General features: G+C 42.5%; 1 protein-coding gene across 1 annotated transcript in view; it reads right to left on the reverse strand.

The window, feature by feature from the left end:
* Positions 1 to 15,430, reverse strand: part of snd1 (staphylococcal nuclease and tudor domain containing 1) — a 272,528-nt gene that overhangs the window by 234,081 nt on the left and 23,017 nt on the right. The window contains exon 10 of the mRNA XM_033614910.2: positions 6,964 to 7,068. Coding sequence (XP_033470801.1) covers positions 6,964 to 7,068 — 105 coding nt within the window. The remainder of the gene's footprint in view (positions 1 to 6,963; positions 7,069 to 15,430) is intronic.

Below are 15,430 nucleotides of genomic sequence, written 5' to 3' on the forward strand. Positions count from 1 at the left end.
ATGAAATGAAGTTCCCCTGCTCGCCTAAGGTAACAGCTCACTCGCCTAATTTAGTGATCAGACACAAGCCGAGCTGGCAAGTAAGACCGGACATAAAAGCCACAATTCCATGCATGAGCATCATACAAAAATATTTAGTTCATGTAACAGAGAAATGGTCGGTGCTTCCCTGGGTTCTACCTTACAGTCCAAGGGCTCATCACAGCTTCAGTAAACCTATCACAACTCTGCATTGCTGCCATAGCGACAACACTCAAAGCTGAGCCAACAGCATTACAGGCAGGCAGGCAGCTCTTTAGCTCACAGACAGAAATAACTAGCTAACAAACAGCACCAGCAGCAGCACCATGAACAAGCCTTATCAAAAGACAAATTGCAGCAACAGTTTTTTTATGTAAGGCCGCCTCCAAAAAAGACTGGCCTCCTGCAGTCGTATGAAAGACCTCTTGCTTATAGGAAGCACTGGCTTTGACACAGATATTCCTGACTCTGACTGCCCTACATGTTTTAATTTAAATAAAGAAAGCACATGTGTATATTCTGTTGATGTCATTTCACTTCAATCTACGTGGTTTTTTTGCCTTTACTTGTCAATAATGTCAGTTATTAACAGCTAGTAACAAAATCTACAATACAAGCATATGTATTTATCTATAGAAGTAATGCCAGCCTGACATTTAACTACTTTTCAGGTGATTTTACACTTGCAGACAAATTTCCAATGTCAGAATAAAATCATCAGACATGCACCTCAGTTGGTGTGTGCTCCAATGATCTCAATCATTTGATCTAAGTGATAAAAAAACGCAGTCTGGTCTATCATAAGTCAGTCTTTTTAAGGTCTTGACATTCCAATAAAATCAAACATGTTTAATATCATCATAAGTTTTTATTCTTATGCAAATTAAGCTTGGGTAGGTAAGGTTTAATTTTCAAATCCATCAAATAGAGATGCTCCTCTTTCTGTTAAACTGATATGGAGATGCTGTATTGCGGCAGTGTAGTGCACAGCACTCGCCACCAGAGGTCAGTCTCTACTGCTGGAGGCTGAGAAAGATGGGGACTGGCGAGTGCTTGGAATACAGCAGGACTGGTAGAAAAGAAAAACACCTCTGCCCCTGTTTGGGAGTGTTGCCACATAAAACTTTAGTTAGCAGTTTGTTAGCTACATGATTTTGTTCAAAACATCATCTCCATTCAGCCCACTGATGTGTCAGTATCTGCCACGGCAATTAGGGATGCACCGGTCCGATATCTGGATCGAATATCGGCCCCGATATCATCAAAATAAATGGATCGGGTATCGGAAAATGCAACCCATACCTGAGGCGATACTTTCCCTTTAAATCTATTGCGACGTGAGCTACGTCATACCTCATGGAGCAAAGGAGAGAATCTGCTGTGTGGAGGTATTTCACACTATTTCAACTGCTGTTGCACAACTATTTATTTTTGTTAAATCTTGTTTCATTTTATCTTAGGAAAGAACTGTGTAGTCATCAATGCCTGATGCCTCTCGTCTTTTCTGTTCTACATGTAAAGATATATAGCTTTTTCGGTCAACCATGGTATCGGATCGGTATCAGGTATCAGCTGATACTCAAAGCCACAGCATCGGGATCAGTATCGAAACTGAAAAAGCTGGATCGGTGCATCTCTAACAGCAATAGGTCTCATTTAATGGCACTTGTTTCCTATCAATTCACTATTCTATGGGCAAAAACTATTTAAACCTTTCAAGATCTGTCTAAGTCATCAGATCACATATTAGAAAAACAACACTGCAGGCTAGGCAATTATATCCATGCTACCAAAACTTCTATCACCAGTAGCTGAAATTCTGTTCTATTTTCTTCACACAAACATCATCTAAACCTTATACCCTGGTGAAATGTCAGGAAGGTATGAAGGTATGAAAAAATAAATTCCGCCCAAGCCTAACACAAATACTGAAGTTCAATGCAATGAACACTGTCAAAAATCAGTAACTGCTCTCACTCCAGCACCAAACACGAAGCAGCAAACTGGGTAGATGGTAAACATGGAGGGGACACCAGGGAGGCACGAGAACAAGTATGAATCCTGATGTACTGTGAAAAAGGAGGAGAAACTGGTGGAGTTGTGAAGAAACAACAGCCCAGTTAGTGAGAAATCTTGATTTAAAACGGAAGCTGGTTGAGGTGACAAAATCCAAAATGTAAGGTTTGATCATAAATACTGTTTCTTTATGGATTATATTGATGCCAAATTAACAAGAAACCGGTCGACATATGACGCCTTTTATCTTGTGTTTCTAGAGTTATGTGTTCTTGGGAAAATACAAGGAACTGTTATTACGTCGTATTTCTAACTATGTTCACACCAACAGCAACCAGAGCTTCTAAAGCAGTGGAAGTCATTAGTTTTCAATGAGAGCCCGGCAACTTGGGCGACCTGGTCGTCTGCCATGCGTCTTGGGCGACCAAAGCAATCGGAGCGGCTCTGGAGGGGAGTTAAAACTCGTTCAACTTTATGGTAATGAGCTATGAACCAATCGGAAAGCTGACATGCTTCGATGAAGCGGGTCCCAGAGAACAAGCCATGTAACTTTGGTTCCTACAGCACACTTGTTCCGACAATGGATATTGAGAAGTCTATTACTTGCTTTCGTGCACACTTAGTCCTTTATAATGTGTCATTCTTCAGTTACAGAGACCAAAATAAAAAGATTGAGGCTTGGGACCGCGTCGCGGAGGTAGTTGGTTGGTCTGGTGATTTTTGAAATGTGTAATGTTAGTAATAGAGGAGAGAATTGCAGGCTAACGTTGCGCCGTAGCATGCAAGTCTTGCTTGCTTGGTTTGAATGGGATGGCATATGTTTTCTGTTTTCATTGACCAAACTTCACTTTCTGTAGGCCAACTATGAGCTTTTTACTGGACAACAACAAAGCAGCAACTACACTGCTTTCAAGCCAGTAGTCCGCTTTGTGGCTCCTTTAAATTGACAAGCACGATCGAACGTTCAATGATTCACGTGATGAGTGACCAAAGCTGCCACAAATATTTTTGACAGTTTCTGCTTCTTGGGCGTCCACGACAGACTTTACCTCTTTGGAAGCTTTTGGTGTGAACGTACAGTTAAAAGGAGTTTGGCATAATATTTTGCACCAGGAGCAGGATGCGAAACAATCTGAAAAGGAGTCTAGTTGTAGTCTTGCAAATAGTGACCCTGCAAGATCCCCAGTCTTGGCAAAATCTTAGTGCAGCCTTAAAGATTTCTAGTAGATTTTAAGCATACATTTCAACATGATAGTACAAGTTCAAAGTAGATACTACATTATCATAAGTGACATTGCAATATTTTAACCAGGCAACAACATATTTCACTCATCTAGCCCAGTGAGCTGCTGCTCAGACTGACTGATTCTGACAAATACGCCTGGTATTCACATGAAACATCACACATGCGACCACACAAGAGCGATTAAAATATGCATGAAGTGCAAGAAATAGCAATACAACACTGTGCCAATATAACACCAATACACTGCACACAAACATTCACATCTGGGCTCACTCTCCCAGGCACCCAGCAACATACGACAGTGTAATGAAGCACAAAACGCATACTGTTGAAGCATCTGGTGCAGGCAAAGACAGACAGAATACAGACGGGCACTGAACGACAGGAAGAGATGGAAAAATAAGGAGAGAGACAAAGACAGTGATATAAAAAGAGGGAAAGGCAGCCGAAACAGTGGGAAAGTAAATCAGGGAAAGTAATACAAGAGAAATAAAAGAATCTCCAAAAGTAGCAAAGAATCAGGTCAGGAAAGAGTTGGGAGCGAAAGCTCTGTAATGCAAGGAACAGGAGAAAGGGCAGAGAGACAAAATGGAGAGATGTTTTTGCCCACAAGCTTGTTACAACCACAGAGAGCTAAGGAGAATAAACACACACGAAGGGCAACGGTACAGGTCAACAATCTGACCACAGTGTGCACACCCGGAGGGAGAGGACGGCAGGAGAAAGTGACTGTGAAGAGGGGAAGAGGAGGAGGAGAGAACAGAAGGAGGGAGGGAGGCAGGGAGAGAGATACAAAACAGTCTCTTAATGATGCGAGGCACTAACGACACCAGGGGAGAGAGGGAGACGAGGACGGAGGGAGAGGCTGGGATATAAAAACTACACAACAGTAAAGAGGAAAAGATAGCAAAGAGTAAACCATAAAACGAAAAACCAAGCCGAGAGAGGAGTCAATAAAAACAAAAACAATCAAAACGGGGAAAAAAAAGTAAAGGGCTGTTGCCGACATTCCCCAATCTGACATTTACAACTGTTTCCTCGACAGAAGCACAACACCCTCTGTCTCATACCTCTTTGAACAGGGAAATGTGAGACATGACTTGCTCATAAACGGATATTACAATAAACAGTGTGTTGACTGGAGGAATGGTTGTCAAACAGCCTCCGACACGCTCAACAAAGAGAGAAAAGGGTTGCCTTCGAAATATGGAACTCTGACAAAAAAGAAAAATCACTACTGTTGTGACACTAAAACTTTCTAATTAATGGGAGCGACATTTTCAGACATCTTGAGCCCGTTATTTAGAAGATGATAGCATTACAGGGAACTCAGACACCAAGGGTAAATGAGAAATAAATTTAATCAATCTCTTATTGAAAAATAATAAGATGGTGCTGAAATTAAAGGGGACCTATTGTGCCGATTTTCAGGTTCATGCTTGTGCTTTGGGATTCTAGTAGAACATGTTTATTATACCTTTCTTTGACCAAAATTAGCGCATTTGAGCAAGGGGTTTTTTTGTAAGCAATAGACTCCTTTCCCATTGTAAGAAGACCGCAGCCATGTACATGGCTCTGCAGTAGTATGCCTCTGTTTTGTTTTACTAGTGTAATCCATTTAACATCATGAACGGGCCAGAAAACAGGTTAGTAAAGAGTAGAAAGCAGCATGGAGGACAATGAAAATGTTTTTCAGTCTCTCTCTCAAACTTGGTGCCAACTAAATATGAAACGATGTTTGAGCACTTCTTGCACGGAGACGGCTAAAATTATCGTGTCCACCCTGGTCTCATATTTCCATCGCTGCCAATCGGTGCCGTTAAATTAATTAAATAAAACTAAAGAAGAGAATTATAAAAGAACATTTGCAGCTATTTTTGTAATATTCAGTATGATTATTATAGCAACTGATTAAATGACTTTTTTTGGAGGTAGTAGCCTAATTTAAAAAAATTAAAAAAATCCCATTTTTTTTCTCCTTTTGTCATTTGCCGCAATTTCCCCCCAAAAAAAAAAAAAAAACATAAATGCTGCAATTTCTACCGCAATTTTTGACAAAAAGTTTTTTTTGTCGCGAGATCCTGGAGGGACTGGTTAATGGGTGCTGGTGGGTGTTTTGTCCAGTGGAAAGGGGCTTTGATGGTCACTTAACACTTTTTTTTTCCTTACACTGTCTTTGCTTGAACACCTGTATTCACCCTCTGTTTGGGATGCACCTCATGCTCTCTTAAAGCCCCCCATCTAAAAAGCTCAGTCTGCTCTGATTGGACAGCATTTCCAGGTCTTCCACCTCTGCACCGTCATTGCAGCTGGGTGAACGTAATGGAGAATAGTAGGGATGCATGATCTATATCAGGCCGATGATGGGACATAGCACCGATAATATGAAGCCAGACTGCTTCCATTCACTTTATAAGGGCAGCATCTACACATCCGACACAGTGAGTGGCGGTGCATGTACCTTTAAACTTTGTCTGCAAGCCGCCAATAAACACAGAAAAGAAGAAGAGCAACAACTGCAGCTGGCTGTTTAGGGAGCAAAACAAACTTCTTGCAGTTGTAAACAGGTTAGACACAGCACTGAAGGACCGTCTCCACAGTGTTAGCATGAGCTAATTAGCAGCAGCAGCTCACATCCAACACCAAGCTTTTAAAAGGCTTGACTCTGTTGTTAAACGTATTAATAACCGCGAGCCATGTTATGCTACAGTTAGAGATTATTTGTATCATTACCTCTCTGGCTGCATGTGTGAGACACAGCTGCTTGTTTGTTTGCTCACAGGCATTACTTTTACATTTGTTTATTGTCAGTATTTGACACTTCAGCAACATTTAATATAAAGATCTGACACTGTAACATTACATATATATGACAGAAAAAAAGGAAAAGCATAATGGGGTCCCTTTAAGCTCATGGAAATGCATTAAGCAATGCATAGTGATGAAATGGGCTTCACTTCAACTAGTAAATGCTTTAATAATCAGAGCTGTGGGTGAGGAGGTAAGTGATGGGAGACAGTAGTCAAGCACAGGGCACTTCTGTGTCTAGGTGTAACTGCATACACATTGTTTTTTTATAAAGCACTGCCTATTGTGTGGGTAAATATGCATCTCCATTGTCGTAACTAGGTGTGTGCATGTGTGTGTGCACATTTGTTTTCACAGTCTTGAAGTGATTCTGAGGAGAAGGGGAAGTGTAGAGGGGAGAGGGAAGGAGAAAAAAAAATCGATCTGCCTCACTCTCTGCAGTGCTGCAACCACTGGGTGTGTGCAAGTGTCTCACTGTGTTTGCATGTGCCCCAACTGCAGGGGCGCCACCAAGTGGTCAAAATTATTCCCACGGTCATTTAGAGAGAGGCAGGACTAATGTGTGAGGGAGGAGAAGAGGGCATGAGACAGAGAGACAGAGAGAGATGGATAAATATTCAGAAATATGTGCAGGGGAGATGTAAACAGCTTGTGTTTGACTTCAAATGAAAATAAACCAACTCTGTCAAGACATCAGAGACGGCGGTGACACGAGTCGTCTCTGTGGAGCCTCTGATTAATTGGCCGATCATGCAAGAAGCAAGCTCTCCCACATATAACCACATTCGGTCACTTATTCACACAAGAAGCGTCTCACTCTGTGCAAAGCTGTGTACACACATAAGCAGACAGACACACGGGTTTGTTTGTACCTCTCCCTCGATTCTGGGGGGCCGGATGCTGGACAGGTGGATGGTCTTGAGCTCTCCGGAGTTCAGCTTCACCACCATGGCGTCAGCGTTGACCACCTGCATCACCTAGAGGGACACAAGAAGAGAGGAGTTGAGTACAATAAATACAAAAGGACAAAGCTGGGTGAACAAAGCACCAAAAGGAAGAAACTCAATAAGAAATTAATTTAAGGGTCCAAAAAACATGTAAATCCCTAAGGAGAAAACAAACAGAAAATTCACACCCCTGCAGGATGGAGGAGTGTTGGAGCAAAAAAAAGACTGGCATTGCATTTTGGCGAGTGAGTGAGCAGATAGACTGAAAGAAAGATGGGAAGTGAAGGAGCAGGTAAAGGATAAACGGAGAGGAAGAAATCTATTCTAAGGCGGAAGGAGAGTGACAGTGCAGATCGTGTGCTGTCACCAGCAGAAGGCACTGAGAGCAAGGTACGAAAAGAGTGATCCCTGAGTGACTGAGTAAGTAAGGGAGCTAAGTTGTCCCAGCAGGCCGGGAAGGTTTGGAGGACAGAGCGAGGACATTCTGCTATCTGGGGGATTGGCACCGGGAGGGAGGGGAGGGAAGGGAGGGAGAGGGAGACAGAGTGCAAGAGAAACAGCTTTAAAACACAAACATCCTGTTAAAAGATAGACTGCTGGAGCATTACACAGCTCTCTGCCCAACAACTGGCTGGCAGCACTTTGTTCAAGAGACCTTTACAAGTGTAACTAAAGACACAGACTAATTTATGTTTGGCATTTAAATGTTATTTCTCTGTCTACCTAAGGTAGCAAGCACAATTTATGGCAGGTACAGTTTAGAAGAATATGTGCGGATGTTCAAAGCTATACCTATTAAATGACAGTTGACAAGAGTACAAGTCTGTCTACAGCCTGCAGGCCAGAATCGGCCCACTGGTTGACTTTGCACACCTAGTAGTGATGCACTTGTGAAGTTAAAGCGGTACCAAGTTTTAGAAGAAACTTTAACAGTGAGTACTTCATGTAAAATGCTGCTTTCTGTATCTCTGTGCGTTCCAGTACCCATACTACCATACTACATAGTATGCAGGAAAAGGTTTAGCGTGTCCCAATGAATAGTATGTGAAACGCAGTATGCCAAAAATACCAGGATGTTCGACTACATGCGGTCCAATTTTGCAGTGTGCAAGCCAGCATGCTTTTCTGGCCGTTCTGACCCACAATCCTCTGCATGCGGACGATTCGTCACATCGACTGAGACGGAAAACAGATGACGGCTGATAGACAATTCTCGGTCGTCCCAATGAAGGATGACAGCGCGTTCAAATAACTGATGACCAGTCCAATAGTAATAATAGGAACATCGATTGTTTAAGTGAACGAAATAATCATTAATATTACAAACGACAACTGGACATTAGGGATGCACCGATCCGATACCTGGATCGAATATCGGTCCTGATATCATCAAAATAGATGGATCAGGTATCAGAAAATGCAACCCACACCTGAGGCGATCCTTTCCCTTTAAACCTATTGTGACGCGAGCTACGTCATACGTCATGGAGCGAAGGAGAGAATCTGCTGTGTGGAGGTATTTCACACTATTTCAACTGCTGTTGCACAATTGTTTATTTTTGTCAAAAATAAATAGTTCATCATTGCATTAATCTGTTTCATCTTGTTTCATTTTATCTTGTGTAGTCATCAATGCCTGATGCCTCTCGTCTTTTCTACATGTAAAGGTATATAGCTTTTTAGGTCAACCATGGTATCGGATTGGTATCGGGAATCAGCTGATACTCAAAGCCACAGCATCAGCATCGGGATCAGTATCGAAACTGAAAAAGCTGGATCGGTGCATCTCTATTGGACATAACTATAAAAATAACTGACAAAGAAATGCAAATGTAATTTAACTGTCGCAAATATATTAGAATCTACAGTCTGAGCAGTTATAACTTTAAAGTAAAACTACATACATCACAAAGTAACAGCAGAACTCTCTGGGTTGATCTCCGTCTCTGGCAAACTAGTCTGTCCCAATTGTGAGCATACTACATGCAAAAGTACATACTTTTTAGAGGCAGCTGCTGTACCGGCTAAAAGTCAAAGTTCCAGTAAGTAGGATTTAGTGGCATCTAGTGGTGAGGTTGCAGAACTGAAACTTGAACATGAATGGCCCAAGCTAGAGCAAGTGTTTGATTTTACCATTCTGGGCTACTGTAGAAAAAAATGGCAGACTCCGTGGAAGAGGGCCCGCTCCGTAGGTAGATATAAACGACTCAGTCTAAGGTAACAAAAGCACAACAATTCTTATTTTCAAGTAGGGCTGCAACTAACAGTCATTTTCATTGTCGACTAATCTGTCGATTATTTCTTCGAATAGTCGACTAATCATTCTATCGAAAAATGTGTTAAAATGTTGAAAAAAGTTGGTCCTAAACCCCAAAATTATGTCATCTCTTGTCTTGTTTCGTACTCACGGCAAAGGCTTTTTGTTCACCGTCATGGGAGAGTGTGTAAAGCTGCCAATATTTGAACATAAGAAGCTGCAATACGAGTATTTGGGGTACTTTAATAGTACTTTTCTATGAAAAATTAGTCGACTACTAAAATAGTCACCAATTATTTTAATAGTCGATTAGTCAACTAATCGTTGCAGCCCTATTTTCAAGTGATACAAAGCAATGAGAGCATAGTTATGCCTCTAAATCCAACACACTGGACCTTTAAAGCAATAGTGGTTGAACCCCACTGCTAAGGCAAAACTGTAGTTTAGGGGAAAACTTAACCCGTTTCCTCAATATCTCAATATCCAATTTAGTTAGTGTAGTGTGGATATGCCAGCACGACTACACAGGAGTGAAAATGTATGGAAAAGTGCACATGTAATGACAGTACACTCTAGACTGACAAACTGAGACATATTGTCTTCAGATACACCATGCACGACATTTCCTAAAAATCAATACATAAACTCACACACAAGTAATTCCTCTCAATTGTCACTTATGACCCTCTAGAAGTGTGTGGTGGTGTATTTTTCTGCAGAGACTCTGCCCTCTGCCTCTGTTTTTGCTGTTTTGTTGTTCTCTTCTTATTTTCTGCGCTCCAGGCGTTTGTAGGCATGTACCTCCACAGCGCTCAGGTGAGGTCAGAGCTTTATAAAAAGGTAGCAACCAGGTGCCAGACCGTGAGCAGCAGGAATCCACGACGATATAAAAAAAAAAAAAAAAGCAAAATACAGCGAGGCGAAATGCCAAAAGTGAGTGAATCACCTTCGCTTGTGAGCGTATTTACAAACATTCACCGACAATGCTGCGTAGTATATCTTTAAATTGAACTCAAGCTGTTCATCATCTGGTTTGTAAATGAATGAATGTGCTTCTTTACACTGAAAGGCAGGGGAACGTTCGGAGGTGGTGTTATTCATAGGCTTTTAAGCACTGGGTTTACTGGTCTGTATGAGGATTCTGACACCCCTGTTCGTCTATATTTAACCACAGCATTGGTTTCCACTGAAGAAGACCACTGGCAAAGGCAAACTCAACCCAGTCTATGTTTGTAATTCTATGTGCCTGAGCCCTTCCAAGCGAAAAGACAGATTGGGGGTATAATGTGACTGAGATGGAGGAGGCATCCAAACCCAGAGCCTTTAAGTAGGCCGCTTGCAAGAGACTGAGAAATCGATCGCCCTACACATGTTGCCACCCACATGTGCATTAAATGGCCTCATCATCACTCAAACTGCAGTTCATATGTAGGCTGTGCTCGAGCTAAAGTCCTCAAAGTGAGAGATGCAGGTCTGAGCCATGTTTTCCAGCACAATTCGGGCCGTGTGGGTGTTTGTGCGGCTGTGTGGTGGAAAAACAAAATCACCAAAAAAAAAAAACCTTTTTGAGTTACTGAGATTGAGCTGAACCTTTCTGATAGCGTGCACGGCGAAACACAAATCCAGGTGTGTATCAGGCGCTTTGGGAGATTCATTATTCCATGAAAACAAATCAGACTGCCATTGCATTTGCCACCAGAGAACAGAAATTAGACCAGCCCACATGCTAAATAGGCTGCCCACAACAGCAGCCAAAATACATCACATACTAATCACTGAGCTGAGTGGGAGAGATACAGAGACATAGGGAGCAGGAGGGAGAGAGACGGAGGGGGGGGGGTGCAGTGAGTAAGTGCGAGGGGGGAGCATGCATGCCTGCACGCGGCTACATACACACATGCACGCACACCAGCCTACACAAATTCACACTGTAACAAGGTCATTTTGTGGCCTGCCCGAGTAAATAAAGTGCACGAGCGAGAATGTGGCAGGAGCAGAGGAAAATGGCTCAGCATTTACTGGCTAATTATCAGCCGGAGGAGGCGAGACGAGAGAGAGGCGAAGGAGGACAGATCAACGCGCCCAGATAGAGGAACGGGAAGATGGAGCGAGCCAGTAAGACGGGGTGTAATCTCTCAGCAAATATCACAAGAACAGAGACAGAGGGAAAAGATGGAGAATAGATAGAAAAAATAGAGCAAAAAAAAAAGAAAAGTCTTTGCAAAGTAGCTGCCATGAGGGTCGAGTGAGCAGGCAGAGAAGACAAATAGGCGGGCAAGCATGACTCACTGGTCTAATCTGATGCTCGAGAGGTGGGGATCTACTGCCACCCTCTGCCCGTGGCCGACATGACATCTGCAGTGGCCAAGATCAGTCACACAGCGAGAGGAGGATCTTGGCTACTGTCGGGGACTGTGTCGGTTGTCACTCGGATCCATTAGGTTGGTTTTAACCACAGGGGCCGAGCGAGGGCTCAGCCAGGACTTACTCATTACTCATGTCAGATCAACTCCCTCAAAAGCAACACCTGTGGCAGTGGCTCACTCTTGCTGCCAGTGGAGCTGATTTGTCACCCAAATTACATGGTTTCAAATAAACTAGTGGTGTTTGTGATGCTATGATAAACACCTCGAGCTGGCATGTCGCCCCCGGGTGACGATTACAAAAAAAAAAAAAGACAAGTGGCTGATGAGTGTGTCAAGCTTTGTGAGGACATCACCTTGGGACAGGTACCAATAATCTAGAGAGACTTCCTGACCTAATCGGTTGACTGATTTTAACTGGGGCATGAACCAATATACCCTCTTCTCATCATCATCTCCAAAAGTGACTTTTTAATTTCTTAAAAGAAGCTGTCTGACCTTGTAACCATTCTGTCTGACTTGTTTTAACTGGGGCAAACAGTAAAAAGCCCTCATGCCATCTCTTCTTATTTTAACTGTTGTTAAAGTGAACTTTTCTCTCTTGTTCTAACAAGACCTTGAAGTGTTCTGATGCAGCAGCACATTAAAGAGCACTTCTCTTTAAGTTTTCTACTAAATATTATCAGAGGTAAATCAGTGACTTCGTATAGATTTTCAGCCAAACAAAGCACAAATTTTAAGGGAAGTATGTCCAACATTCACAGCAATACTATAGCAGCAAACCACTGTTTGCCATTTAAAGATATGTTGGGGTAATGGCTTCCTGAGTAGAGCATAAAGTCACGCCTCCTCTGTGTGTGTTATAATCCGAGCTATTCTGTTCATTGCTGTGGTAGACGGTCCAGTGGCGCATGCATGTTAGTGCCTGCACAGTGTGTATCCCATTGACTAGCTAATTGCTGCCACTCTGCAATGCGCTTATGCGACAGTTACCGCTGATAACAATAACGCTGTCCCGAACATTACAAAATGAAATTCAAGGACTTTCAAGCACTATTTTTTTTTCATTTTCAAGGGCTTCCGTCGAAGAAAATAGGCTAATTCATTTTCAAATATATACTTTTTTGTTGAACAGAAATAAACTGCCTCCCTTTTCAGCAAAGGTAATTTATCATACTCTTTTTAAACATAACTGTATGTAACTAGTAACAAATCATTTGAATGTCACTGAACCATCTGAAAGAAGTTTTTGCTGGCATCATTTCCTTGCACTGAAGTTTCACTTTCAGTTTTCGGCAGAGCTATTACAGTAGCACACTGTTTAGAGAGAGGGAAACAGATCACAGTGATTGGCTGTCTCACTAGGTCATGTTAAGTTTAACAGAGACCTTCAGGTTTTGCCAAGATTTTAAGAGTAAAGTAAAAATAAACTGCAAAAAAACTACAACTTCAAGGAGATGGAGCTTCTATCACCAGGGTAGAGCACAGGTGTGTTGCATACTGCCAATGATTAGGCTGAGATCGGTTACTTTTACCTGCCTGTCCATTGTTGCCTTATGTATGCTCTGCTGAAGGTCTAATAGACCAAAAGCTAAACAATGAAGTGAAACACTGCATCGATGCAATTGTGCGGAAATCTTTTTCTACCAGTTTGGACTTCTTGATGTTTTTACCACCTTGCCAAGACAAAACTGGGTGGAGCGGTGGTTGTTCTGCATCCTCTGCAAGTAAAAATAAAGTACAATGTCGGGCAGGACATCAGCAGGGCGAGGTAGAAAAAGGAAGGGAGAGCGCACCATGCTGAAATAAAGCTGAGGGATTATTGATTCTGAATAATCTCATTACTGACTTGATGGACAAAACTTGGTCAAAGTATTAATGTAAAACAGCAATATGTAGTTCATTTCTCAGGGACTTTCAAGCAGTTGTTAAAAAAGGGGCTATTTTTGGGGTACCTCCTGGCTCAGTGCAGGTACCCCTTGTACAAAGGCAATGTCCTTGCCCTAGCGGCTGTGGGTTCGATTCTAACTCGTGTCCCTTTGCTGTATGTCGTCCCCTCTCTCCCCCATTACACCTCTGACAGTCCTGTCCCAAAAATCATCTTTAAAAAAATGAAAGGGCTCTTTTCAAGGTATTCCAGGACTTGGTTTCGTTGCCCTCAACATTAAAAGCACTTAGGGGCGTCCATTAGCTCAGTGGTTAGAGCAGGCATCCCATGTGTAAAGGCAATGTCCTGCCGTGGATTCGATTCCAGCCTGTGGCCCTTTACTACATGTCATTCCCTCTTTCATGCTTACATCGGTCCCGTCAAATAAAAGCCAAAAAATAATATTTAAAAAGACATTAAGCACTTCAAGCAAACTTTTGTGCAAACCCTGAGGATGGCACTGTCACAAAACCATAACGCCCACCCTCCGTTTTCCTCCCAGGTTTACAACATTAGCCCTGTCACCACTGTTCATACTGTTATTACCATTAGCTGCTAGCCATCGGCTAAGCCACCTCCATGTTGAGAGCCATATGCAGACAACCTCTGATACAAAAATATGCACTGAATATCACATAGAACTCCTTTAAAAGGTGGCAGTTGCAGTCTATTATAATGTTAAATACAATTATCTGGCTTAAAAGTTGAAGTCCATCCTGTTGCTTAAAAGAATATAAGTGTAAAACAACACAAACCTTGCTGTGTTGTTGTGCACTTGCATGAGAAGTAGTGCAAAAATAAGAATATCACACTGCATCAGTCTACACAGCATGAGGTTGAAAATGCTGACATCTGTAACTGTCTGACAAAGACATCTACACTACTGCCCCTCTTCATATAATCCTCAGATATCACAAACACACACTAGTTTCCCGTATTCTGGTATGGATTTGGTCGACCTAAAGCAACAGTGGCAGCGTTCCTGACAAGCTAGTGATGAGAGGCTGGTAAAGGGGTTTACACCACGTCACCTTTTATCCATCACCTCGCAGGTTGATAGTTACCCAGGGGAGGGGAGAGGCGGGGAGGGGAGAGGAGAGGAGGGGAGAGGAAGACTATTGGGGCATGGCCTACATTCACTTCTCCAGTCCCAGTAGAGGTGGGAGGAGAGAGAGGCGAGACAGTCGGAAAGGAAGATGCGTCAGCAGGATTGACTTGTGGGGATTGGACCTGCTCTGCCTCTCCACTCTATCCATCACTCAGATAATAAGAAGTGAAAAGGAGAGTGGACGAGAGGAGGAGAGAAGTGTATGATGATGGGATTGATGGACAGATGTGTCCCGCAGAGAGTCGGTGCACTGCAGTATTAGGTGACGACAAATGTCACAGGGACGAGTATGGAAGGGCAATGACAGGCCTGAGTAACCTTAGCCTGTCCAATATGTACTTAGCTTTAAAATGGTTCAAGCATTCGCAGGGTCAGCGTGACGTTTTCCATCACAACTGTCACTTCCACTTTTGACAAAAAGTTTTTGGACTTACATGGTCCTGACGCCATTTTAGAGGCTTTTGACACTGTCATGTAACTTTTCGAGCTATCTCAGACGATACTGGTGTTACAGAAAAAGGTCTTATTTTAACCACATAATCTGGAGAAGTGTCTTACACAAAGCATAGTGCAGGAGATGGCTTTCTATTCTCTAGAAAAAGAATAACAGCAGCAGCCTTCTTTGTGGCTCCTTTGGAGGAGAGCAAAAGAAAGAGAAAAGTCCTAGAGAGATCAAAAAGAGCACCAAGATTTAAAGGGTCAGTTCACCCCTAAATCCAAAATGCATATTTTACTTC

Source organism: Epinephelus lanceolatus, chromosome 23 (assembly GCF_041903045.1).
Source record: "Epinephelus lanceolatus isolate andai-2023 chromosome 23, ASM4190304v1, whole genome shotgun sequence".
NCBI lineage: Eukaryota > Metazoa > Chordata > Actinopteri > Perciformes > Serranidae > Epinephelus > Epinephelus lanceolatus.